Genomic DNA, 25710 nt, shown 5'->3' with positions numbered 1-25710 from the left:
AGATAAAACAATCGCCCTTTGGTTTTTTTTGGGTTGGCTTATTTCACTTAGTGTGATATTCTCCAGCTCCATCCAGATATCAACAAATGCTATAATCTCATTCTTCTTTAAGGCTGAGTAATATTCCATTATATACATCTTATATATGTATTATATATATATATATATATATATATATATATATATATGTGTGTGTGTGTGTGTGTGTGTGTGTGTGTGTATTATATCACATGTCTTTTATAATCCATTCAACTGTTGAAGAGCACCTAGGTTATTTCCATAGTGCCATATACCTTTTTTGGGAGGGCAGTACCAGGGATTGAACTTAGGGGCACTCAACCACTGAGCTATATCCCAGACCTATTTTGTATTTTATTTAGAGACAGGATCTCACTGAGTTGCTTAGTGCCTCTCTTTTGCCGAGATTTTCGAACTCTCCATCCTCCTGCCTTAGCCTCCCAAGCTGGTGGGATCACAAGCATGTGCCACTGTGCCCGGCCATAGTGCCATATACATATTCTTAAGTTTGGCAAGGAGTGGTTATAGGGGGATGTATGGGAGACCTGGAATGACTACTATGTGTGTGTGTGTGTGTGTGTGTGTGTGTGTGTGTACATGTGTGCATGGTCATGTGTGTGCACATGCAGTGTCAGTGGGGAAGAGAGCTCAGATTGGAAATGAGCTCAGTCAAGAGCACTATACAGACAGTGAATTTTAGAACTAATGAATGAATTAAAAACTAATAAAAAGAAAGTGGCTTTCCCCTTTCATGAGGTTCCAATCTTATGGGAGATGTAGATACTTTAATATAAAAAGATAAGCCATCAACTAAAGACAATATAGGGTAATATTAACAGCTAGCACTTGTTGTTTCTAGTGTTACAAATGCATTAAGTGTATTTTCTTATTAAATCCTCACAGAAGCCCTAGGGGATTGGTGCTATTTTTCCTATTTTAAAATCAGGAAATTGAGGCTTAAGTCAATTATGGGGTCAAAGACAATTACCAAAATTTCAGTTTAAAGATCTAATCACAAATCTATTTGTGATTCTATAGTCATTCAGCACCTCATCCTAGAAAGTAGAATGAGTATTCTGCTGAGCTGAGCAGAGGAGGAGGTTGGCTTTATAGGCAGAAAAGGACTAAGAAAGTAGAAACAGAGAACAAAGAGGGTCAAAGTAGAGGGGACTTCCTCTTCGTGCTGAATCAGGTTGAGTTTGAGTATGTGACACTCAGCATGTAGGAGGCTAGTCTAAAACCATGGCCTCCCTTAAACTTTACCAGAGGACACAGAACCACTGGGTGGCAGAGCCAGGGTTGGAATGCAACTCTGTCTTCTCCAGTTTCTTTGTGTTACATGGTAGGAGAAGGTCGTGGTAGAGAGAATGAAGAACCTGAAGGGATGGGATCCAACACTGATGCCGAAAGAAGGGCGGATCCTACTGGGGTGATCCTGGGAAAATCAGAAGAGTATGTGAATTAAAGAAATCGGCATTAAAAAGTCTTTGTATCTCTATTTGAGTAGTTTTTTTTCTTATAGGATGTTCAGAATGGACAACAAAATGACAATAAGGTTAAAAACCAGAATGAAAAGGTCCTTTCAGTGAAATTATTGGGGCTCCACAAAGGGCAGGCACAGTGCTTTCAATATAAAAAGTGCTTCTTGATATGACATTGGGTGGAGCGCAGTTTCCGTAAACAGGAAAGTCTGCTCAAGGATTGCCGTGCGGTATTTCTTGTAGTCCGTGGGTAATAGCAAGTCAGGTCAAATCACTTCCTCCTTTTACCAAGCATTCCATTTATGCCAAAACACTTGCTTTCCCAATCTTAGTTGCAATTGCCCATCAGGTTCTTTTTCTTCCTTAGTGTTAATTATTCTAAATGTTATATTTATATCCTAAGTGTTAATTAATTCTAACTGTTATATTTAACACTAAATTCTACCCACAGGTACCACCAAGAGAGCAGCACACCATCCAAGGACTCAACTCTGTGTTCACCTTCAGACCCCAAGAAGCTGTCCCTTCATGGCCAAGATGCCTTTCGACCCTTACCTGTGCCCCCCAGGGGGAGCTGTCTGTCCACACCAGCTACTGGCAAGGCTGTTGACTTGACATCTTGCACAAAGAACCCAAAAGAACCCCAGGGACTTCTGGATCACAAAGACTCTTCAAGTGAATTCCTTTTCAAGTGCCATAGGAACACAAATGAGTTTCATTCAGAAAATTCCCTTCTAGGTTCCCCTTTACAGAGCAATTCAAATCTAGAGAAAAAGGAGTTGGAACTTCATTTGTATGTTATTTCCACAACCTCATCAATATTTCTGCACTTGAAAAGTTCATGGAACAATTACATCATAGTAAGTGTTCTCATAAGATAACTTTGACCTCTAATCTCCCTCCCTCCTTTCCTTTCCCCTCCCTCCCTCCCTCCCTTCTTTCTTTCCTTTCCTTCTCTCCCCTTCCCCTCCTTCCCTCCCTCCCTCCCTCCCTCCCTCCCTCCCTCCCTTCCTTCCTCCCTTCCTTCCTTCCTTCCTTCCTTCCTTCCTCTCTCTCTCTTCCTCTCTCTCTCTTTTTTCCTCTCTCTCTCTCTTTCCATAAACATGCCTTCCTGGCTCTACCTCCCTATTTTGGAAGTTTACCCTAGACTTTAATAATATTGTGAAAGACAGATACACTGGACAAGCCAGGTGTGGTGTTGCACATCTGTAATCCCAGTGACTTGAAAGGCTGAGTCAGGAGATTGCAAATTCAAGGCCAGCCTGAGCAACTTAAAGGTAGCTCAATGGTAGGGCTTCTCTGGGTTCGGCCCCCACCACCTCAAAAACTGCACTGGACAATGAAGGGGATAATTTTATTCAGGCTGTTGCAGAGGGAGAAATGCTCATTGATGAGGAAAGACTTACAAAAATGGAGAACCTGGGATTTTGTAGATGTAGGTAAGTGAGACAGTCATCAGTGAGTCTCACCAGGTAGCCTTTTGCAATTAGTTGGGGTGACACAAACCTTAGATAAAATTTAATACTGTCACTGTGTTTCTGTATTTATTTTCTGCATTCTTGAAAATAGGTATCATTGTTATAGAATCAAATAATTTTATCTAGAAATCATTAGTCTAAGTCTTGTTTTATAAACCAGGAAAATGAAGCACAAAACTTTTAAGTGATTTACTCAAGATTATAAAGTAACTTTAGGAGAAGAACCAGAACTCCCACTTAGGGCTCTTTTATTTTTATTTTTTGTTTTAAGAGAGAGAGAGAGAATCTTTTTTTTTTTTTTTTTTTTTTTTTTTTTTTTTTTTGTAGATGGACACAACACAATGCCTTTATTTTTATGTGGTGCTGAGAATCGATAGGCGAGCGCTCTACCTCTGAGCCACAATCCCAGCCCAGGGCTCTTTTTTAAACATCTGGATTAGTTTAAGAAAACAAGTAACTTATTTAAAAAATGTGATACCTTTAAGTTATCTTCAGTGATAATATTTATTATTGATCTTCCTTTACAATATTAATAAATATAAAAATCTGTTTTATTCAGAAAAAAACTACGAAGCAAGGGTTTTATAAGAGACTAAAAATTGTGAAAAACTGCAAGATAACTAGTTTTTTTCCCTCATAGCAAGATTCAGAAGACTACAAATATTTAAAATTCTCCCCTAAATTTTTAAACAGCTTTGTCCAAATTAAAAATGTAACCCAGTCACAAATAGAGGAAAACCCTGGCCTATTAAAAGAACTCTGTATTCTAATAGAAAAACCAAAACTTGATTGACTTTTTAAAAAAATCTGAATAAATATTTTAAAACAACTGTTCATGCTTCCCTGAATTGACTAACTTCTGGTTTCAATACTACTTTTTAACTCTCTAGCAGAGGCACAGGTGGGGCAAGTCTGACCAATTCATACCTATAAAGCTATGTATAACCCTTCCAATAATCAATGCAGTAAGAATTACTAACATGTATTGTTATCTAGTAGGCTCTGTTCTGATGATTTATTGTTTCAAAGGCAGAGTTACAAGTTTGGTTATGGATCCTATAGATTTTTATTAGCAATTAATGAATTGGGGGAAGCCTCCATTTTACAAAATATTATGAGAGTTTCCTCTGGGCAATAGCAGAACAGTGAGTTCTGTAAGATGGGAAAGAGGAAACAGAACAACAGGGAAAAATGATTAATATCAGGTTACTTCAGATTCATTTTTTTGTAAGGTTAAAATAGAGGGAATTTTCTTGTTACATTGACAGGTAAACTAGAATCATCCTGTTTTCAGACAGACTATGTTTTAGGATCTGTCTGTACCTTAAAGTTTCAATTTGAGTATACAGCATTTGGCAGGAGTGATTCCAAGATCGGTTGGGTCTTGAGCAGGAGCCCTGTGTGAAACAATGGTCTTCTATATGTTTGTTTAAAAACAGATATTAACCTGTTTAGTCTACACAATGACCCTATGAGGTAGGATGTTATTCCCAAGTTATAGGTGAGGAAATTGAGGCACAAATAAATTAAGTATGTGCAAGGTCACATAGCTAGTGTGGAGCTGAGATTTGAACTCAGATAATTGGATTTTTTTTTAAAAATGACCAACAAACTCAATTTGGTTGGAGGAGTATTATTTTTATGAGTTGGTATTTAGTATCATTAAAAATAACATCCTATCCCTTGAAAGATGAAAAATGAATAAGCAAATATTTTGCATATAAATTATGAAATATTTATCCTAGTAACATTAAGATAATAATTCAATAGAAACAATATAAAATGACCCTGTTGAATTCTCTCCTCAGATTGGTCACCTTTGGTTAGTCTTGGTGATGTTTTCATAAGTTTTAGGAAATTTGGGGAAAGATCATTTAAACCAGCCAGGCTTTTCTGAGGTAACTGATCTCTTGTGCCTTGAGATCCTGAATGATCTATCATGTTGAAGTAGGTAGACATTTTAACTATATACTCTTTCACAGAATTAGTCTAAGTCATCCAATTAGAAATTAGCAGTACTCATCCTGGTTTTAAGGGTGTCCAAAGAGTTAGGTCTCCATCAATAGTCCATTTTATTTGTAACTTTTACCAATAATAATTACTTCTGGGTCCTTTAGCATCTCTAATTCTGTAAAGATGAAATATGGTAATTTGTTGAGAGCCACAGCCCAAGGGGCCCCAGCAAACTTCCAGCTGCCAGCAAACTTCTAGCTGCCAACTGATTGGCTCCTCTGTGGTGATGCTCATTGGGCTGTTTCCCCGCCTTTTCAGACTATGGAGCTGCTCATTGGGGGACTTTTTTGGCTCCGCCCACATGACCCAGCCAATCGGCCTCAAGAGCAGGAGGAGTGGGGGAGGTGGAGAGGTTTGTGGGAAGCTGGTGGTGGCAGTTGGGCTCTGAGGGAATTCCTGAAGAGCTGTGTGGTGTGGTGTGTGTTCTAAAAATAAAGTTCGTTTCTGCTTGACAAGTGGCTTGTGAATTGTGCCCAGACTGTGGCAGTAATTCTTTGCCCTTTATATGTTGTGAAGATAGCTGCTAGAAGGCTAAATGATGAAGCCATACTCCATATTAAATTCTAGATTTAAGGCAAACATCAACATTTAGAATGGAGTAAAGGGAAAGATTTTGTTTTTGATAGTAGGAATTGAACCAAGGGGCACTTTACCACTGAGTTACATCCCCAGATCTTTTTTTTTAAAATATTTTTTTAGATGTTGATGAACCTTTATTTTATTCATTTATTTATATGCAGTGCTGAGAATCAAACCCAGTGCTTCATACATGCTAAGCAAGCACTCTACCACTGAGCCACAACCCCAGCCCATCCCCAGACCTTTTTTTTTTTTTTTTTTAAAGAGAGAGCGATAGAGGGAGAGAGAGAGAGAGAATTTTTTTTTTTTAATATTTATTTTTTAGTTATCGGCGGACACAACATGGTTGTTTGTATGTGGTGCTGAGGATCAACCCAGGCCGCACGCATGCCAGGCGAGCACGCTACCGCTTGAGCCACATCCCCAGCCCATCCCCAGACCTTTTTATTTTTTATTTTGAGACAGGGTCTTACTAAGTTGCCCATCCTGGCTTTGAACTTGAGATCCTCCTGCAAACTTGAGATTCATCTGCCTCTGTTCCCCTGAGTAGCTGTAATTATAGGCAATTTTAAAAAGAAACTAAAACCAAGCCTGGTTTTAGTTTCTTTTTAAAACAGAATAATGATGAAAACAGTAATAAAAACTAGACCACCATTCACCACCCTGCTCTACTATTAAGACATAGGTAAGCATGTTTGGAATTGCAAATCGGCAACATTTCAGAATTTCGCTTTTTTTTTTTTTTTTTTTTTTAAAGAGAGAGTGAGAGAGGAGAGGGAGAGAGAGAGAGAGAGAGATAGAGAGAGAGAGAGAATTTTTAATATTTATTTTTTAGTTCTCGGCGGACACAACATCTTTGTTGGTATGTGGTGCTGAGGATCGAACCCGGGCCGCACGCATGCCAGGCGAGCGTGCTACTGCTTGAGCCACATCCCCAGCCCCTCGCTTTTCTTATTTGGGGGATTGGGGGCATTTTACCACGAGCCACATCACCCCTTGCCCTCACCACCCCCTTTTTTTTTTTTAAAATAAACCTTTTATCCTTATAAGTTTATTTTGTGATAATGACAGAGAGCTGATAAGCAAATGTAGCAAATGTCTTAAGTTTTTTTTTTTTTTTTAAAGAGAGAGAGAGAGAGAATTTTTTTTTTAATATTTATTTTTTAGTTCTCGGCGGACACAACATCTTTGTTGGTATGTGGTGCTGAGGATCGAACCCAGGCCGCACGCATGCCAGGCCAGCGCGCCACCGCTTGAGCCACATCCCCAGCCCCCCCCCCCCCTTTTTAACCTTTTAAAGACAGGGTCTCACTAAGTTTCTTAGGGCCTCACTAAGTTGCTGAGGTTAACTTTGAATGCCCAATCCTACCTCAGCCTCTCAAGCCTCTGGGATTACAGTTGTGTGCCACCGCGCCTGGGCTTGGCTCAGAATTCCTTCTGACCTGTCTCTAAAGCCTCAATACAGAGAAAAGATTACTTAGAGAACTTGCTAAACACTATATGTTTGTTTTGAGGACTGAGAATAAATAGGAAATGTTAACACTAAAGCTTTAAGAAAAAATCAACTCCATTAATTTTACAATAGGGGAATAGTTAATAAAATATAAAAGTGTTAGCCATTTCAATAAGGGAACAGTTCAGATAAATATTGTATATCTATGCTATGGAATACTAGGTAATCATTAAAAATTATATATACAGACATGAAAAACTGTCCATTATATATTAAGTGATTTAAAAATTAGGTCTCAGATTAATACATGTGATACAATTGAGCTAGGATTAAATCTGCCTTATTAAAACATGTCATAATACATGAATACTATAAATGCATATAATATATGTATAGATACATATATTATAACATTTATAATATTTAACATTTATAGCATTTATAGTATTCAATACATCTGAAAGAACAAATCAAACCAATTATAGTTACTTTGAATAGAATGGAAGGGGTAAGGAGAAACAGAACTTTCATCTTTATGTGTTTATATTCTGTTTGAATTTGATAACATTTTATATTGAAAAAATGTAAGATTTAAAACTTTTTAAAAAATTAGATAATGAAAAAATTCCCTGTGGTTTATAAAATACTGGAATGAATGATATAAACAAATAATAGAAGGGATTAAGGAGTAGATCCATGATATTGTCTAACAGTAGGGGAAATTGGTTTTCAGTAAACAAAAATTCTAACAATTTCCACTTTTTTTCTCTTTTAGAAAGCTACTCTTTTACAAGATCCCTTGTATGCTAGTGAGCTTAGAAGTCAAAAGCCATACAGGTAAGGAGTGATATATGATAGAACTACATGGGGATTTTTTTCTGTCTTCCTCACTCTCCTAACTATATTGTACATGTGGGTGACTATCATATTTGTACCTCTACTTCGATTATCACTGTTCTGGGCTTCAACAGTACTTTCCTGGCTGGCCTTTGTTTTCCCTCTGAAGCACAAAACTGTTCATGTAACTAATTCATTCCACAAAGTCTTTGAAGGGCTCCCCATTGCCCTTAGGTGAAACTCTAAACTCAAGATTATAAAGATGTTTATAATGTCTCTTTATTTTTCCATCCTCAGCTGTTGTGTACCCCACTTTTTTTGCACTAAGTTTCTGGTCCAAATGAACTTCTCATAGTTCTCAGAAAATTCTGTTCTCTTCTCTGGGGGCTTAACATGACAGTCCCTCTTCTGGAACCCTACTCTCATCTCTTCTTCCCCTTTGTGAATAACTTCAATACATCAAGTCTTAGTTTATCTCTTCTTTTCTCCAAAAACCTTTACCACTCTGTGTTATGATTGCTTATTTGGTTATTTACTACCATATTATACAGCATGCTCCTTAAGGGAAGGAACTATACCTCGGTCCCTGGCCCATAGTAGGCTTCAATAAGCCTTTATAGAATGAGCGAATAAATGAGATGAGATCATGAAAGACCCTATATGCAAAGCCAAGGAGTCTGGATTTTTTTAGGACTTCAAAGTTCTATCACATTCTTATCACAGGTTGGTCTCTTATTGTATTTACTTGTGATATGACCATTTCTTTCATTAGATGGTGAGCTCCTAAAAAGCAAGGAATAAATCTTATTAGTCTAGGTATTCATACTTAAAATAGTACTTTGCATATAATAAGCACTCAGTGAATTGATGGTGTTGACAATTTTGATATTTTGATATGGGTAAGTTTTGAGAGGTTGATGATCAAGTAAATGAGCTAAGAGTAAATTAATTTTAAAAGATGCATGTTCATTCCTCACCAAAAAGGAACCAGAGTTCTTCAGAGGAATGGTTGCTTCTGGGTCTGGGACAGGAAACAAAAAATGAGTCTGAAACAGCTAATACTAGAAAGCAAAGAGAAAAGGGCCTGGACTAATAGGATGGAGGAACCCATGTCCTTTTAGTTAGCTAAAGAAGGGACAACCTCAGAAAACATAAGGATCGGAGTGATTGAAACATAATGAATATGTAAAAATTCAGAAGTATGTAATGATGTATCTACAGAAAGGGCTCTCTCTCTCTTCCTCCACGAAATAAATAAAACACATCAAACATGAGGCACTAATCCCTTACACTGTAAAATCACCAAAGAAACAGAAAGAATTATCCTGTATTAAATGTAACCAGTTTGCAATAATCAAGTAACCCTATCTGATAAGGGCAAATTCCCTCTTACAGAATTCCAGTAATGAATGTGGACACTTTAACAGAATTAGAAAATTACCATTTTCACAACCTCTAATGAAATAATAGATTCATGTAAAAACCCTCAGTGGATGAAATCATTAGAAGGGTGAAAAGAAGTTTCCAAATGCAGAGATCATGTTGTACATGACTAAACCCATCTATTAGTCTGAGCATTCTTTCAGTGGGACACCCAGACTTGGTGCGCCTCATTATTTGATATGATATGAAGCATACAACACCATCTATGAAGTATTTTTGTTAAGACAGTTAAACTTGAATCTGACTTAAAAGTGTGGGTGTGCCATCAGTAAAAAGAAATTTTGACACATGCTTGATGTGGCTGAAACTTGAAGACATTATTCTAAGTGAAATATATCAGTAACAAAAGGACAAATATTGTATTAGTCCAGTTATATGAGGTACTTAGAATAGGCAAATTCATAGAGACAGAAAATAGAAAAAGAGTTACCAGGAGCTAGAGGCCAATTAGGAATGCAGTCAGGACAAACTTTCTGTATGGGATGGAAAAAAGTTTTGGAAATTGAAAGTGGTAAGGATTTACACTTTGCATAACTGTGAATGCACATCACCACCATTGAATTTATACCTAAAGGATGAGTATGCTGGTAAATTTATGTTGCATTTATTTTACTCAGTTATTAAAAAGTGTGTATGTAAGGGAATAGATAAAACAAAATTGGCTAACTTGTTTGATTTGTTGAAAATTGTTGAAGGTAGATAATGGGTATTGTGGGAGTTTCTTACATATTTTTCTCCATTTTTTGGTGTATGTTTGAAAATTCCCATACTGAAAAAAAGTTTAAAAGACTTAAGAAACATAACGAATAAATACAAGAAGTCTCTTATATAAAGATCTTGATTTTAACAGACCAAATATAAAAAGACATTTTTAAGACAACAGAAGAATTATAAAATTGACTGGGTATTAGATAATACCAAAGAATTTTCTGTAATTTTGTTAAGTGTGATAATAATAATTTTGTAAGAAAATGTTCCTCTTTGAGATTCATTTCAATGTATGTAAAAGTTAAAGGACATAAAGTTTGGGATTTCTTAAAAAAAAAAAACTATACTGATAGCCTAAAATTTCTGTTTTCATATGTTTATTGTAAAAAAGTATGAGTTTTAATTTTATTTATTTATTTATTTATTTATTTATTTATTTATTTATTTATTGGTAACAGGGATTGAACCCAGGGTCTACCACGCGGCCTGCGCAGTGGTTTCATTAATGAGGTTCTGGCATTCAGTTAGTTAGAAGAGATCAAAATAAAACACACAGACAGTACCTTATTTTAATGCTAGGTCCGAGACGGCTCGGTCTCCCTGTTTCCCTGCCTCCAGCCGCTCAGCAGGGCAGCGAGGATTACTCTGGGCTAGCAGGAGAGAGAGAGAGCGAACACGCCGGGGATCAGCCTTTTATTTGGGGGAAACAAGAGATTCAGGGGAGAATTCCATCCAATGAAGGTTGAGGGGGGGCTGTACTCCAAGGTCAGGGTCAGTGATTGGGTCTCCAGGGTCAGTGGTTACGCACACCCCCACACGGATGGGCTCTCTCATCAGGAAAGGGTCGGGATAACTCCGACACAGCCAGAGTGCCTCAGGCCCTTAACGGGAGTCACCCAATCACGTGTCAGAATGGCTCCCCACATATTCCCCCTTTTTATTCTTAACAATGAGGCGGCGGTTCACTCTCTGGAGTCCCCGGATTCTTGATTGGAGGACTCGCCATCCTATAGTTACAATACAAAAGAGAATTAACAGCAAAGAGAATAATCCAATAATGTACCAAGCGGAGTGTTTAAGAATATTTCCAGGGTTGAATCCATTTAACTCCTTCAATATTTGGTTAGCCAAAGAAGAAGGATCTGAAAAATCAGCTCTATTATTTTGAATGTCTTGGATATGGTGATGAAGTTCCAGAATATCCAAGCTATTATTACTATTTTGCCAAATGCCTAATAAATGGTTTTTAACTTTCTCCCAATCCCAGAGAGAAGCATTGTACTTGGCAGCTGTAACACATACATACTTATAATTAGCATGGCATTTAAGCCTTTCCTTAAATTTTAAGGCTGAAAGTTCATTACCAATGTTAATAACAGTCGCCTCTAAGGCGTTTAATTTAGTTTCAATCCTTTCATCAATATTTACTTGATTACGCAGAGCCTTGGAAGTATTTTGAGCTAAATTATTAAGAAATTTTGCATGCTGAATATTCTGAGACAATGTCAGAGATGCAGAGACGGTTGAGGCAATAAATGAGACCAGTGCTAAGACACCAACAATTATGACTCCAATAGCACGTTTAGGTCTTGTTAGCTGGGCATGAATTTGCTGTAAAACTTGTAAACCAGCATCAGCATACCATGGCTCTGAAATATTAGCAGGTAATAAAACAAAAGAGGGCTGATGAAGTATCAGCACTCCTTTTCCTCCATTATACCTAGAAATACAATTGGTTAGGTTGCACTTATTACAAGTAACAAAATATCTATCACCTATCCATCTAACTTTTACATTTCCAATAATTAAAACATAAGGAGATTGGACACAGGCTCTTAGGCCATAGCAAGATCCCTCTTTACAGTTCTTGCCAACAAATTTTGGTAAAGGTTTATCTGTAAAATGTAAATATTCTGAGGCAGCAATTAAACGCCAAATATCTCTTTGAATGCCTCCTTCACTATAAGTCAAAATATTACTAACAAATCCTGTAGGTGTCATAGCAGAATTTCTTCGTAATTGTCTCTTATCAATTTTTGGAGACCAGTCTAAAATATACCCACTAGCTTTAGACACCTTATGTTGTACAGGAAAGGTATTTACACAATCCATCCATTTTGGAAAGGTGCCAATTTCAATTGTAGAACTATTTGGACAGTGGGGTACCGGTGGAGGTTTTGCAGAAATGACTGGCTTGTTATGGGAAAGTCCCATCTTAATTACTGATCTAGTATTAGGTTTTAAGTCTCCATAAATAGAATTATTTGTCAGTCTAGGTTTACCAATCGCTGTCTTTTCTTCAAATGATACTTTCAGACAGCCAGCATGTTTATCATGTGACCAACATAAAGGTAATTGGGCACTGTAGCCAGAATAATTAAATCTAGTCACATGATTGGGAGTAATATGAGTATCTGTAAATCCTCCCATCATGAATGAGTCATTAGTAAATACTGGAATAGATTCTCCAGTCCACACAGCTGGGTGTACCAGGGGTGGATCTGGGAAATAAGTCCAATAAGTGTCTACTTGATTCCCTTTTACCTGACAGCCCAGTAGGGCAATTACTGTTGCTACCATCAAGACTGGTGTCCTGTTCTTTCCTAGGCGTCGAAGTATTTGGGAAGCCTGGGTTGTCAATTTCTTCACATCTTTCCACGAAATCAGCTTCTCGGCTGGTTCAATCTGGTCTTTCTTCATCTTTTTCCGATATCTCCTCCTTCTGGGTTGTGGCTCCTCCGTGTCTATCCTCAGTCGCTTGAGTCTGGGTTCTATCTCCTCCATGTCTGATAGCACGTTCAGGCACCCAGATAGGACGAAAAGCACCTTCTGGAAAAATACAAGCATGCCCTCGGCCCCATGATATTACCGGATCTGGGCCCTTCCACTGACCAGTCTGTAAATCTTTCCACAGAACTCTGCCTAAAGGGCCTGTCACCGAGGGAGACATTTGCCTCTCAGCAGCAGTGTGACCTTCTGTGTCACAGTTTAAAAAATTTAAAACAAATAAGGCATGATTAAGGCTATTTTGGGGAGTCATTATCTTATTCCCCCTTTTTAATTTTTGTAATTGAAGTTTAATAGATAAATGAGCTCGTTCTACAATGGCTTGACCTTGGGGGTTATAAGGAATTCCTGTTTTATGATTAATTTGAAACTCTTGGCAAAATTGTTGAAAAGCAGAGCTTACATAAGCTGGAGCATTATCTGTTTTAATCTGCATAGGACACCCTAAAACAGAAAAGGCTGCTAAGCAATGAGAAATTACATGTTGAGTATTTTCCTTAGTACGTGCTGTGGCAAAAATAAATCTAGAATAAGTGTCCACTATGACATGCACATAACATTGCTTACCAAATTGAGGAATATGAGTTACATCCATTTGCCATATTTGATTTGGTTTTAATCCACGGGGATTTACCCCTGATGGCAGAGATGGAGTGTAAATAACACACTTAGGGCATTGGCTTACAATCTGACGAGCCTGTTCTCTGGTAATACTAAATTTTTCACGTAAGCTAGAAGCATTTTGATGATGCAAGGAATGGGAAGCTAGGGCACAGTCATATGAAGACATCTGTTGACAAAAAGCTACTAATTTATCAATATTATCATTACCTGCAACCAAAGGTCCAGGGAGGCTAGAATGTGCTCGGATATGTCCAATAAAATATGGGTACTTTCTCATTAGCACTGTCTTTTGTAAATTATGAAATAATTCAAATAACTCCTGTGATGAAGTAAATCCAATAACTGAGGTTTCAATATTTTTGGTAACTCTGACTGCATATAAGCTGTCAGAATAGATATTAATAGGCTCATTTGAAAAATAATCTAAGGCCAAAATCAGGGCTTGAAGTTCTGCCCTTTGAGCTGAAGTATAAGAAGTTTGTATTACCTCTGTATGAACACGGCTGAAGAAACCTGCCTTACCAGAGTTGGAACCATCTGTGAACACCGATAAAGCTCCCTCTATTGGATGGGAAAGTACAATCTTTGGAAAAATAAGTGATGTTAATGATGCAAATTGTACAATCTTATCACGAGGATAATGGCTATCTATCTGGCCAGGGAAATCTGCAAAAGCTATCTGCCATGAACTAGAAGTTTGAAAAAGCCAATTAGTCTGTTGAACAGAAAATGGAATAATTATGATATCAGGCTCAGATCCAATTAATTGTAAAATCCTAGTTCTACCCTTAATCACTAATTGAGCTGTAGAATCATGAAAGGGAATTAATGTCTTTTGAGGGGAATGAGATAAGTAAATCCATTCAATAACTCCTAATTTTTGCCATATGGCTCCTGTTGGGGTATGTTCAGTTGGAAATATTAATAAATACAGTATTTCTTTAGGATCTATTCTAGTAAGCTGTGCATTTTTAATTGCAATTTCCACTTTCCTTAAGGCTGCTTTGGCCTCCAAAGTTAGTTGACGTGGAGAGGTTGGAGAAGGATTTCCTTGTAATATCTGAAATAAAGGACTTAACTCAGAAGTAGTTAACTTTAAGGATGGTCTCAGCCAGTTAATATCTCTTAATAGTTTTTGAAAATCATTAAGGGTACGTAACTCCTTAACTCTTATCTGAAGATTTTGAGGACGGATTGTACTCCCTTGAATTATCTGACCTAGATATTGAAAAGGAGATACCTTTTGAATTTTTTGAGGAGCTATACTTAAACCCATAGTTGTAAGTGAGGTCTCTAACTGAGTAAAAATTTCTGAAAGTACTTCTGAATTAGCATGGGCCAATAATATATCATCCATAAAATGAATAATGTATGCATCAGGGAAGCTATTTCTAATGGGATCTATTGCCTGATCAACATATTTTTGACACAGTGTAGGGCTATTACGCATTCCCTGAGGAAGGACTTTCCAGCAGTATCTTTTAACAGGTTCCTTAAAATTAACTGCTGGGACAGTGAAAGCAAATTTTTCACAATCTTCAGGATGTAACCTTATAGAGAAAAAACAGTCTTTTAAATTTATTACCATCAAGCTGTAATCTAAAGGAATGGCTGTGGGGGAGGGAAGTCCTGGCTGTAATGATCCCATAGGCCGAATTGTCTGGTTTATTGTCCTTAAATCCTGTAATAATCTCCAATTTCTTGACTTTTTCTTAATAACAAAAATAGGTGTATTCCAAGGGCTAAGTGTTGGCTCAATATGACCAGCTTGAAGTTGTTCCTCAACTAATCTATGAATTATTTTAAGCTTTTCCCCTGAGATGGGCCACTGAGAAATCCAAATAGGCTCTTCTGTGAGCCATGTAATTTTTTCAGCTGTCTTAAGGATCGGGGAAGTACTCAGTGCCCCTAATAAAAATTTTGTCCTGAAGTATTTACTAATCCTTGCCGTGGAGACTGGCTTGTAAACAGATATTCTTCCTGAAAGTTTTCCCTATCATCTCCAGGAAAATACCTCTGATTAATTTCTTTAACTGACCTTATAGAATTTGGGGTGACTAGTAGCAGTCCCATTTTGGCTAGAATATCTCTTCCCCATAGATTAGCTGGTAAAGACTCTAACACATAAGGCTTAAATATTCCACTGTTCCCATCAGAATCTTCCCAACGGAGATAGTTGGCACTTTGAGCAGGCTGTGAAATTTTTCCTATTCCTTCTAGATTAGCTGAGGCTGTATGTAGAGGCCATGTCCTGGGCCAAAATCGGCTGGACAATATTGAACTATCAGCCCCTGTGTCAATTATTCCTAGGAAATTTTTATTATTAATTCTAAGTTTTAATAAAGGGCGTTCTTGTCGCACTAACTGGGACCAATATACTCTGTCCGGCGGTTTAGAAACTGAATCTGCCGGCAGGTGCCTTTCTGAGACACAAGGCAATAATATTAATTGAGCAAAAATATCCTTTGGGGTGAGTCTTAGGGCATAATTGGATCTTACAGTAACATATAATTGTCCTTTAAATTCTGAATCTATCATACCAGGTATTACTTCAATAGCTCCCTTTAAATTATTACGCCCCAAAATTAAACCTACAGTATTTTCAGGAAGTGGCCCGAAAATCCCAGTAGGGATTTGTGTTGGTCCCGTTTCAGGATCTAATTCAACTGTCTCTGAAGGTCCTAAGAAAACTGTCTGTGATCCATGTCTCTGTTCCGGTAAAAATCGCGGACTGTCCTGGTCGGCGCCGCTAGTGACGTCACACTGTGCGACGTCTCCCCATATTGTTTCTGGGCCCGGGGAGGGGCCGAACGGAAGTTTTTTGTCCCCTCGCTAGGAGGAAATACTTGTGGCGAGAAGGCGGGCTCATCCGCGCCACCCGAATCAACCACGTGGCGCCGAGTCCTGCAATATCTATTATCGCCAGTAGATGGAGCCCTAAACCTAAATTTGCGTTGGCGACATTCGTAGGCGAAATGACCGGGTTTTCCGCAAACGTAACACTTGCTGCGGAACTTCTGAACTGAATTTTGTGGCCCCAAAGTTTCCTTTAATACTGTTGCTAAGGCTACCGTTTGCAACTGAGTGGAATCTAAGTCAGAACACAAGCGAATATATTCAGAAATTGTTCCTTTCTTACGATGGGGGCGGAGAACATCTTGGCAAATTTTGTTTGCGTTCTCAAAAGCCAATTGTCTAACAATAAATTCGCTAGCTCCTGGGTCTCCGATGGACCTGTTCGCAGCCTGATATAGTCGGGCTACGAAATCTGAATAAGTCTCACTGGCACCTTGTCTGATTTTGGTAAGAACTAAATTGGACTGGTCCTTGGGGACAATTTGCCTCCAGGCACGTTTTGCACAATCAGTTATTTGATTGTACACTACAAAATCATAATTTAACTGTCTTTCTAAATCAGCAAAATCTTCAGTCCCTAAAAACATCGTTACTGGCGTTTCTATGCCCTGTCTTCTGTTTCTTTCTGCCTGTTCATTACAAAAATCAGTCCAGTAAGTTTTCCAAAGTAAGTAATCTCCCCCGCTCAAACAAGATCTGGCTAAAAAAACCCAGTCACTAGGAGGAAGGGGTTGTGAGCAGATATTTTCTATCAGACTCTGAACAAAAGGCGAATTTGGGCCGTACGTTTCACATGCATTTTTTAATTCCTTGATAGTTTTAAATGGAATTACAGCATGAATTCTAACTCTCTGATTTTGCTCATCAGTTTGCTCAAAAACTGGAAAGAGGTGAAAACCAGTAGTATCCTCCCCCATTTCTTGAGCCTTCTTAATACCTTGCTGAACTGGGGTAAGAAAAGTCATCTTTAATTTAGCACACCTGTTAAATTTGGTTCTTCTAGCAGGTATCGGCTGAATTTTAAAAGCTTGGGCAGGTGGTGCTAAATGCAATCTATTAAAATTTCTCTCTAAGTCCTGAGTTTCTATGTTTAATTCTTCTTCCTCAGACTGCGAGTTGCTATCAGACTCTGTACTATCGCCATTTGGAATTTGGGTTTTTAACTCACGTGGCTGAGAAGAAACCTGAGCCCCGCTAGGAGTTTCCTTTGTATTTTCCTCTCCAGGAAGATTGGTTACCACTTCTGGAGGGCTCTCCAAGATTAGAGATGTTTCTTCTTTATCATGCTGTTCTGTATAATCTGTCTGCGGGCTAGCTTGCATATTTCTAACCTTTGTTTTAGCTCCTAGCGCTTTTGTTTTAAAACGGCTCAAAGGAAAGGAAATTAACTTAGCCTCAGGCTGATTTTCCATTTGAATAGACCTAATGGCTCTTTGAATACCTCTCAGAAGCTCTTCTGGTGGCCACGGACTCTGGTCCATGTATTCAAAGAGACAAATTTCTAGGGCCGTCCAAGTTTTCTGTATATTCTCTATGCCTCCAGGTATTTCAGTAGAAAGACAAACTCTCTGTAACTTTCTTCCTAATTTCTCCCAAGTAAGTAAATTTGGAGACTCTTGGTCACAAAACCAAGGACAATATTCACCTACAATCTTTAAGAATTGTAATAACTGAGTTTTCTTTATCTGTTTTCCTTTCTGATTAATTATACTGTCTAAAATAGTTAGATACATTTCCTTATCCGAAGAAGTAGAATTTCCCATTTTAAGTAAATTAACGTCTCTTTCCTTCAATATTTCTTGGTACTTTTGTGACTCAAATGTCACTTTTTTCTTTCTCTTATCTTATTTCTATTTTCTTTATCCTCTTTATTACTTTTGTGACCCAAATGTCACCTCTTTCTTTTCTTTATTCTTTATTCCTTACTTTCCTTTATTTTCTCTTTATTTCTTTATTTCTATTTCCTTATCTTCCTTTCTCTTTATTTTTTTCCCTTAATCTTTTTAGCGCGCGCTCCCACTCAATCTAACTAATTCAGAATGCCCCCCTCTTGGGCGCCAATTCTACCACGCGGCCTGCGCAGTGGTTTCATTAATGAGGTTCTGGCATTCAGTTAGTTAGAAGAGATCAAAATAAAACACACAGACAGTACCTTATTTTAATGCTAGGTCCGAGACGGCTCGGTCTCCCTGTTTCCCTGCCTCCAGCCGCTCAGCAGGGCAGCGAGGATTACTCTGGGCTAGCAGGAGAGAGAGAGAGCGAACACGCCGGGGATCAGCCTTTTATTTGGGGGAAACAAGAGATTCAGGGGAGAATTCCATCCAATGAAGGTTGAGGGGGGGCTGTACTCCAAGGTCAGGGTCAGTGATTGGGTCTCCAGGGTCAGTGGTTACGCACACCCCCACACGGATGGGCTCTCTCATCAGGAAAGGGTCGGGATAACTCCGACACAGCCAGAGTGCCTCAGGCCCTTAACGGGAGTCACCCAATCACGTGTCAGAATGGCTCCCCACACCAGGGGTGCTTAACTACTGAGCCACATCCCCAGCCCTTTTTAAAAAAATTTTCGTATTTTGAGACAGGGTCTTGTTAAGTTGCTTAGGATTTCAGTAAATTGTTAAGGCTGGCTTTGAACTTGCAATCTTCCTGCCTCAGGAAGCAAGGATTACAGCTGCTAGGATTACAGGCATGCACCACCTCAATCGACTTTGAGTTTTCATTTTAATGCTTTATTTAAAGAGAGTTTCAGGCTAATCCTGTTACACACTAGCTTTCTATATGTGGCATTTATCCTTGGAGGCAAGAGGGAGAGTTCTACCATTGTTTCTCTTCTGACTGAGGAAAATCATGTTTCTTACAGATTTAATTCCTGAAGTATTTAAAATGCAGTGATTTAAAACATACTATGAGGGACACAGTAATCACAAGAAATAGTGTCTACCTGCATGACATCTTTAGTTTAATTGGAACTGTGTGTCGTAGATTGGACAATTTTGTAACTTGGACATTGTAAACATAATGCAAAATGCAAAACACTTCTGAGATAATCTTTTGAAAAGTCTTTTCCAGCTCTAAAGTTTTTTTTTTTTTAACAAGTATGAGGTATTGTTTATATTACATGTCTGGAAAAATTAAAATAATGCAGGAAATAGAGCTTATCATTACAAGGATCTTTCTTGCAATATTGTCTTGTGAATTATGTTTTATAACTGATGAATATATAGAGTACCTGTTAATATTAATATATATTTTCCTCTTACTCCTAAATTGAATAATGGTGTCTTCTGGTACATTTTATTATTTAAATTAGTCAAATGAAATTTATAATATGTATAAAGGCAAATATTCTTTGTCCATAAAAATTGTAATTTTGGTTATTTATCTGTAGAGATATAGAATTCCTAATCTGACTTGAATTTATGATATATATGAGACCTCAATTTATACATGAGTTAATTTTTAGTGTGAAGAGATTAGTGTGCTTTTTCCTCTGAAAAATGTTTTGGTGTTTTAAAAAATTAGTTTGGCATTACAATCTATGATCACAGGTTTGCAAAGTATTAAAAAGTTTATTTTGGGCTGGGGTTGTGGCTCAGTGGTAGAGTGCTTGCTTAACATGTGTGAGGGTTCAATCCCCAGTACCACATAAAAAACTAAATAAACAAAGTAAAGGTATTGTGTCCATTTACAGCTAAGAATATATATTTTTTAAAATTTTTATTTCTATTATGAGTCTTAGACTTTGAATTGGAAAAAGTATAAAATTAATTTCAAAGTAATTCTACTGATGCTGTATTTTATCTGAGTTTGTGCTTTTCTAAGCTCATTTGTTTTTTGAAAACTACATTTCTGTTGTTTCAGGAATTCTCAGAGTAGAGGCATTTTATGATTTTCTTTTTTCTTAATGAAATGTGGTAATAATTAGAAGTGGATGTAGAGGGAAGCAGGATCTCAAACATACCTTCTTTATTTAGAATCCACTTATTAAACACTTGTCATGTGTGAAGGACATGCATTAACTGAAGTATCAGCACAGTGAGTACTGTCATCATCTGCATCATACAGAAGAGGCAACTGAGGCACAGGGAGGTGTTATAACTTGCCCCGGTGATAATCTAGCTTACCAGGAGCAGGTCCAGGATTCTGACCTCAGCCCTCATGCTCATAATTATCATGTTCCCCTGCCTGTAGGATTATTATTGCTGAATTTTTAATGATTATTTTATCTTTAGTGTTCCCACTAGAATAATACAGTGCTTTTATAAGAAAGTCTTAATTTTGGAGTCAATAGGAAATGCTCATTGATCGAATAGAACATCTTAAATGCTTTTATAAATAAAGGGAAAGTAGTGGCATGTAGTAGCATGGGAACAGATGGCTGGTATCATAGATTTCTGAAGGAGGGGGTAAGATAGTTTTTACTTCAAGTCAGAGATTCTAAAATTCCATCAACCACACAGAACATGGAATGTCCTTCCTGCTGTTACTTTGCATGCTGGTGATCTAAATCCCTAGTTTTTTAAGGATGGAAAGGTTAGCCTATTTTCTCTAGCTTTCTATATAATGCCGAGTAATTTCCAGCTCAGTCTACTCATTGGGAGCTAGCTCAGTGAACGAGCTGGTCTATGAAAAGTGCCCAGGCTGGAGTCTGCCAGTCAGTCCCAGTTACATGCAAGTTGTGATTGCTGAGCACAGTGTGAGATGGAAACAATATTTAATCTGATAACATTTGCTTTTCAGGTTGCTAAAAATCAGCCAAGGGGCCAGGATCACATACATAAATAACTACAGTGAGGCAAAATGGGATTATTGTGATACCAGAAATGTGAAAATACCTGTGGTGGCAGAGGGGTTGCATTTGTTAGAGAGACTAGGGAAAGATCTAAACAGAAGTGTTGACCTTTTCAGTTAAGGCAGCTTTTTCTGATGTGTGGGATCTGGTGGATCAGTGATGGGAGCTGATTTCAGGTAGCACTCTGACATGGCCTGAAACAACTTTGAATTTCATAGTGGGAAAAATGATTCTCTTCTCCAGCTAGTCTGCTCTCCTCAGAGAGCAGCTCTTGACTTAGTACTGGTAGGGACAGCTCTCCAACATATGCTCATCTGTTTTTTCTGCAAAGTGAGTGTAGACCTGAAGCTCAGAATATGGAGCATCTACTTTGGATTTGTGTAGCTTTTCTAGGAACAAAATAACATGGTTTGGGCATAAAAACAAACATGAAGATCAATGGAACAGAGTAGAAGATAGAGAAAAAAAATCACACAGTTACAGTCATGTATCTGATCCTTGACAAAGGTGCCAAAAACAGGTTGGATAAAAGATAGCCTTTTTAACGTGCTGGGAAATGGTGCTGGGAAAACTGGATATTCACATGTAGAAGAATGAAATTATATCTGTATCTATCACCCTGCACAAAAGTCAACTCAAAGTGCATCAAAGAGGTAGGAATTAGATCAGAAACTTGGCAAATAATAAAAGAAAACCTAGGATCAACACTCCAAAATAAGTGTAGGCATTGACTTCCATAATAAGACCCCTAAAGTTCAAGAAATAAAACTCCAAAACCATAAGTGGGATGACATCAAATTAAAAGACTTCTGCACAGCAAAGGAAGCAAGAGCATGAAAAGACAGGCTACAGAATGGGAGAAAAACTTTGCCAGCTACTCCTTTGACAGGGGTTAATACTGAGAATACATAAAGAACTCAAAAAACAGGCTGGGCATATAGCTCAGTGGTAAAACCCTTACCTAGTGTGCATGAAGTTCAATCCCCAGCACCACAACAAAACAACAACAACAACAACAACAAATTACACACATACACACACACACAATAATTCAATCAATAAATGGGAAAATGAACTAAACAGACATTTCTCAAAAGAAATGTGGTCAATAAATATATGAAAAAATTCAACATCCTTATAGCATCAAGGAAATACAAACCAAAACTACAATGAGAGTTCATCTCACTCTAGTTAAAATGGGAATCATCAAGAACATAAATAATAATATTAAGTGCTGGGAATGTGGAGAGAGAGGAACATTTATACATTGTTGGTGAGAATGTAATTAGTATAATTATTATGAAAAGCAGTATGGAGATCCCTTGAAAAGACTAGGAATGGAACCACCATATTTTTAACCAAGCTATTCTGCTCCTTGGTTTCATCAAAAAGAACTGAAATTGGCATACTATAGTGGTGCCTGTATTCCAGTGTTTATAGCAGCACAATTCACAAAAATAGCCAAGTTATGCAACCAGGCTTGGTGTCAACAGATGAATGAATAAAGAAAATGTCACACACACACACACACACACACACACACACACACACAAACGAGTTTTATTCAGAAATAAAAAAGAATGAAATTATATCATTTGCTGGTAAATGGATGGAAGTGAAGAACATCATGTTAAATAAAGTAAGCCAGACTCAGGAAGTCAAGGGTTGAAGGTTTTCTTTTATATGTGGAAGCTAGAGAGAAATAAGAAATAGAAAAAGGGGGATCTCATGAAAATAGAAGGGAGAGAATAGTGGAACAGAGGAAGGGGATCAAGGGAAAGGAGGAGGAGGGAGGGGAGGAACTTATGTATAATTTTAATGCACCAATTAAAAAACAAACAATAATAATGCACTAATAAAAACAATAAAAAGAATCTGTGTAGCTTTCATGTTTTCACTGTTACCTGATATTTATGCCAAGTTATACTGGTTTTCTCTGTCAAGTAGCAATACAAAGTTTTCTTTTTCTTTTTTTTTTAACATCAGATTATTTTTATTTTGCTTACACAAAATAAGGATCAGGGAACTTCACTATTTCACCGGTTGAGAATGGCTGTTCTCCCTCCAATCCAGATGTCTCTTGGAGGACCAGATGTGTCAGCTTGGTTTGATTGACTCCATGTTTTGTTTTGTTTTTTCCCCCTGGAATATTGTCTCTGTTGAAAAACTGGCTTCACAAAGAAGGTGGCAGCAGGAAAATTTCAGAAGCCAAAGCTTAAAAATAAGTCTTGGGTAGTGTGGGGTTATTTTCTGTCTCTGGAGGGGATCATCCGGTGTCTGAGGCCTGGGGACAGAGGCAAAGTCCCCAGCCGCCCATCTAGGAGATGTCACCCTCAGTAGCATCTGGTGTCCTAATCTGTGCTCACCCAGGATGACAGTGGGTAAGGTGCAGCAGGTCACAGGGGCCCCCTGACCTCTGGGAGATAGAGCTCTCCCTGGGCAGACCCCGGGGCTGAGGGTCAGAGACCAGGAGAGAATCAACGACTGTCCCCGCCTGTGGTCCCTGAGGTTCTGGGACAGGGATGCAGGAGGCAGCCAGTGTCACAAGACGTCCCTGTCCCCAGCCAGGTGCCTGGCTAAGCGAGGAGAAAGACGGTGTCCCTCCTCAGGGCCTGGCCCCTGTGCCTGTTCTCACTTCCTCCCCAGCACTGCCTGGAAGGGGAGGAAGTGACACCCAGGGGAATGCCGGGAAGTGAGGCCACTGTCACATTCAAGTTCAGGGTGTGACAGCTCAGTCTGCCCCCCAACAGGCCCCATACTAGGCTCCCCTTCATGGGCCACATCTCTTCTGAGAGTCACACCCTGCCCTTTATAGGCACAAGGATCCAGAAGTTCCAGGGACACGTCCATGTTTAGGTCCCCGGATCCGGAAGTTCCTCAGGCATCCATGTTTAGGCCCCCGGACCTCAGGTGCACGTCCATTAAGCCCCAGGATCCGGAAGTTCCATGGGTACACGTCCATATTTAGGCCCCCGGATCCGGAAGTTCCTTAGGCATCCATGTTTAGGCCCCTGGACCTCAGGTGCACGTCCATTAAGCCCCAGGATCTGGAAGTTCCATGGGTGCATGTTCATATTTAGGCCCCCAGATCCGGAAGTTCCTCGGGCGCACGTCCATGTTTAAGCCCCCAGGTCTGGAAGTTCCTCAGGTGCACGTCAATCTTTGGGCTCTCGGATCCGGAAGTTCCTCAGTCCTCCATGTTTAGGCCTCCAGATCCGGAAGTTCCTCAGTTGCACGTCCATGTTTAGGCTCTAGGATCTGGAAGTTCCTCAGTTCCTCAGGCGCACGTCCATGTTTAAGCCCCCAGGTTCCTCAGGCATCCATATTTAGGCTCTGGGATCCAGAAGTGCCTCAGGTGTCCATGTTTAGGCCCTAGGATCAGGCATGCCTCGGGCATCCATGTTTAGGCCCTCAGAAATTCCTTAGGCGCACATCCATGTTTAAGCCCCCGTATTCCGAAGTTCCTTAGGTGTACATTTAGGCCCCCGGATCAATACAAAGTTTTCCTTATGAATAAACTTCTTTAAGCCAATGTGAATTGATTAAAAGAAAAAACATTAAGGAAATAATATTAAATGTGGTTTGTGGATTTTGGTAAATAATAAGGCTAGCTTATGAAAGAGAGAGAGACATTTACCAGGGACAGCAAGAGTATGGTATAGGTTCAATCTAGTAAAGGGTATGAGTAAAAAGTAAGTTAGAGAGCAAGAAACATTTTAGTCTGGGGGTAGTAAGCTTCATGACTGATGAATAATAAGGGTAGGGGGTACAAAACCATACTAAAATTTCATTAGTAACAAAGTTTTACAAACCTGTTAATAATCACTGATATTCTTATACTGCTTTTTTCTTATATTTTACATGGAAATTTTTCTTGTAGATCTGAGGAGAAAATTAAGCACTTCAGTCAACTTAAATCTGAACTTTTTCTTAAAGACAATACCTTGAGGAAGATACTTTGTATAATTACGGAACTTAAGGTGGCAGCCCAGAAAAATTTCATTCTGAAAAGACTTTTTTGGAAAGTAGGTGTTTTATTTTTAATCTATAAAACTTGTTTCACCTGGTTATTCAAGCATAAATTAAAATATGAAGTTGTATGCTGATGCTATATTTCAAATTGTTGATTAAATTTAATATAATCATGTCTTAATACTTGAAAGTTTGTTAGGTAGTCAGTAATGTTTAAATGGAGTGGGGAGATAGGGGTTGGAGAGAGGGTGGCCATAGCACAAAGTGGCTCACATGGGTTGGGTTGGCAGAGCCAAAGAAAGGTATTAGAACTGTGTGTGGTGGCCCATGCCTGTAATCCCAGTGGCTCAGGAGGTTGAGGCAGGAGAATCACAATTTCAAAGCCAGCCTAAGCAACTTAGCAAGGCCTTAAGCAACTTAGTGAGACCCTGTCTCAAGATAAAAAATAAAAAATAAAAAGGGCTGGGGATGTGGCTCAGTAGTTAAATTCCCCTGGGTTCAATCCCTAGTACCTGCACCCCACACCCCCCAAAAAAGAGGTTTTAGAGGAAAAGCTTTTAAATATGAATTGTAATATGGGAAAGTATATTTCAAGAAGTTTTACTGTACAGATTCCTCTATAATGAAAATGTAATTTTAAAGAATTACTTTTGAGGGTTGTGGCTCAGT

The 25710-nt window shown here is 38.5% G+C and overlaps 1 protein-coding gene across 1 annotated transcript in view; it reads left to right on the top strand.

The window, feature by feature from the left end:
- LOC308657715 (uncharacterized protein C12orf56) overlaps positions 1 to 25710 on the top strand; it is a 97467-nt gene that overhangs the window by 40787 nt on the left and 30970 nt on the right. The window contains exons 4-6 of the mRNA XM_081309684.1: positions 1951 to 2359; positions 7798 to 7859; positions 24950 to 25094. Of these exons, the coding sequence (XP_081165810.1) occupies positions 1951 to 2359; positions 7798 to 7859; positions 24950 to 25094 (616 nt within the window). The remainder of the gene's footprint in view (positions 1 to 1950; positions 2360 to 7797; positions 7860 to 24949; positions 25095 to 25710) is intronic.

This window comes from Spermophilus citellus (assembly GCF_964194105.1).
Source record: "Spermophilus citellus genome assembly, chromosome: 10".
In the NCBI taxonomy this organism is placed as follows: Eukaryota; Metazoa; Chordata; class Mammalia; order Rodentia; family Sciuridae; genus Spermophilus; species Spermophilus citellus.
This window is presented reverse-complemented; position numbering and strand designations above follow the sequence as displayed.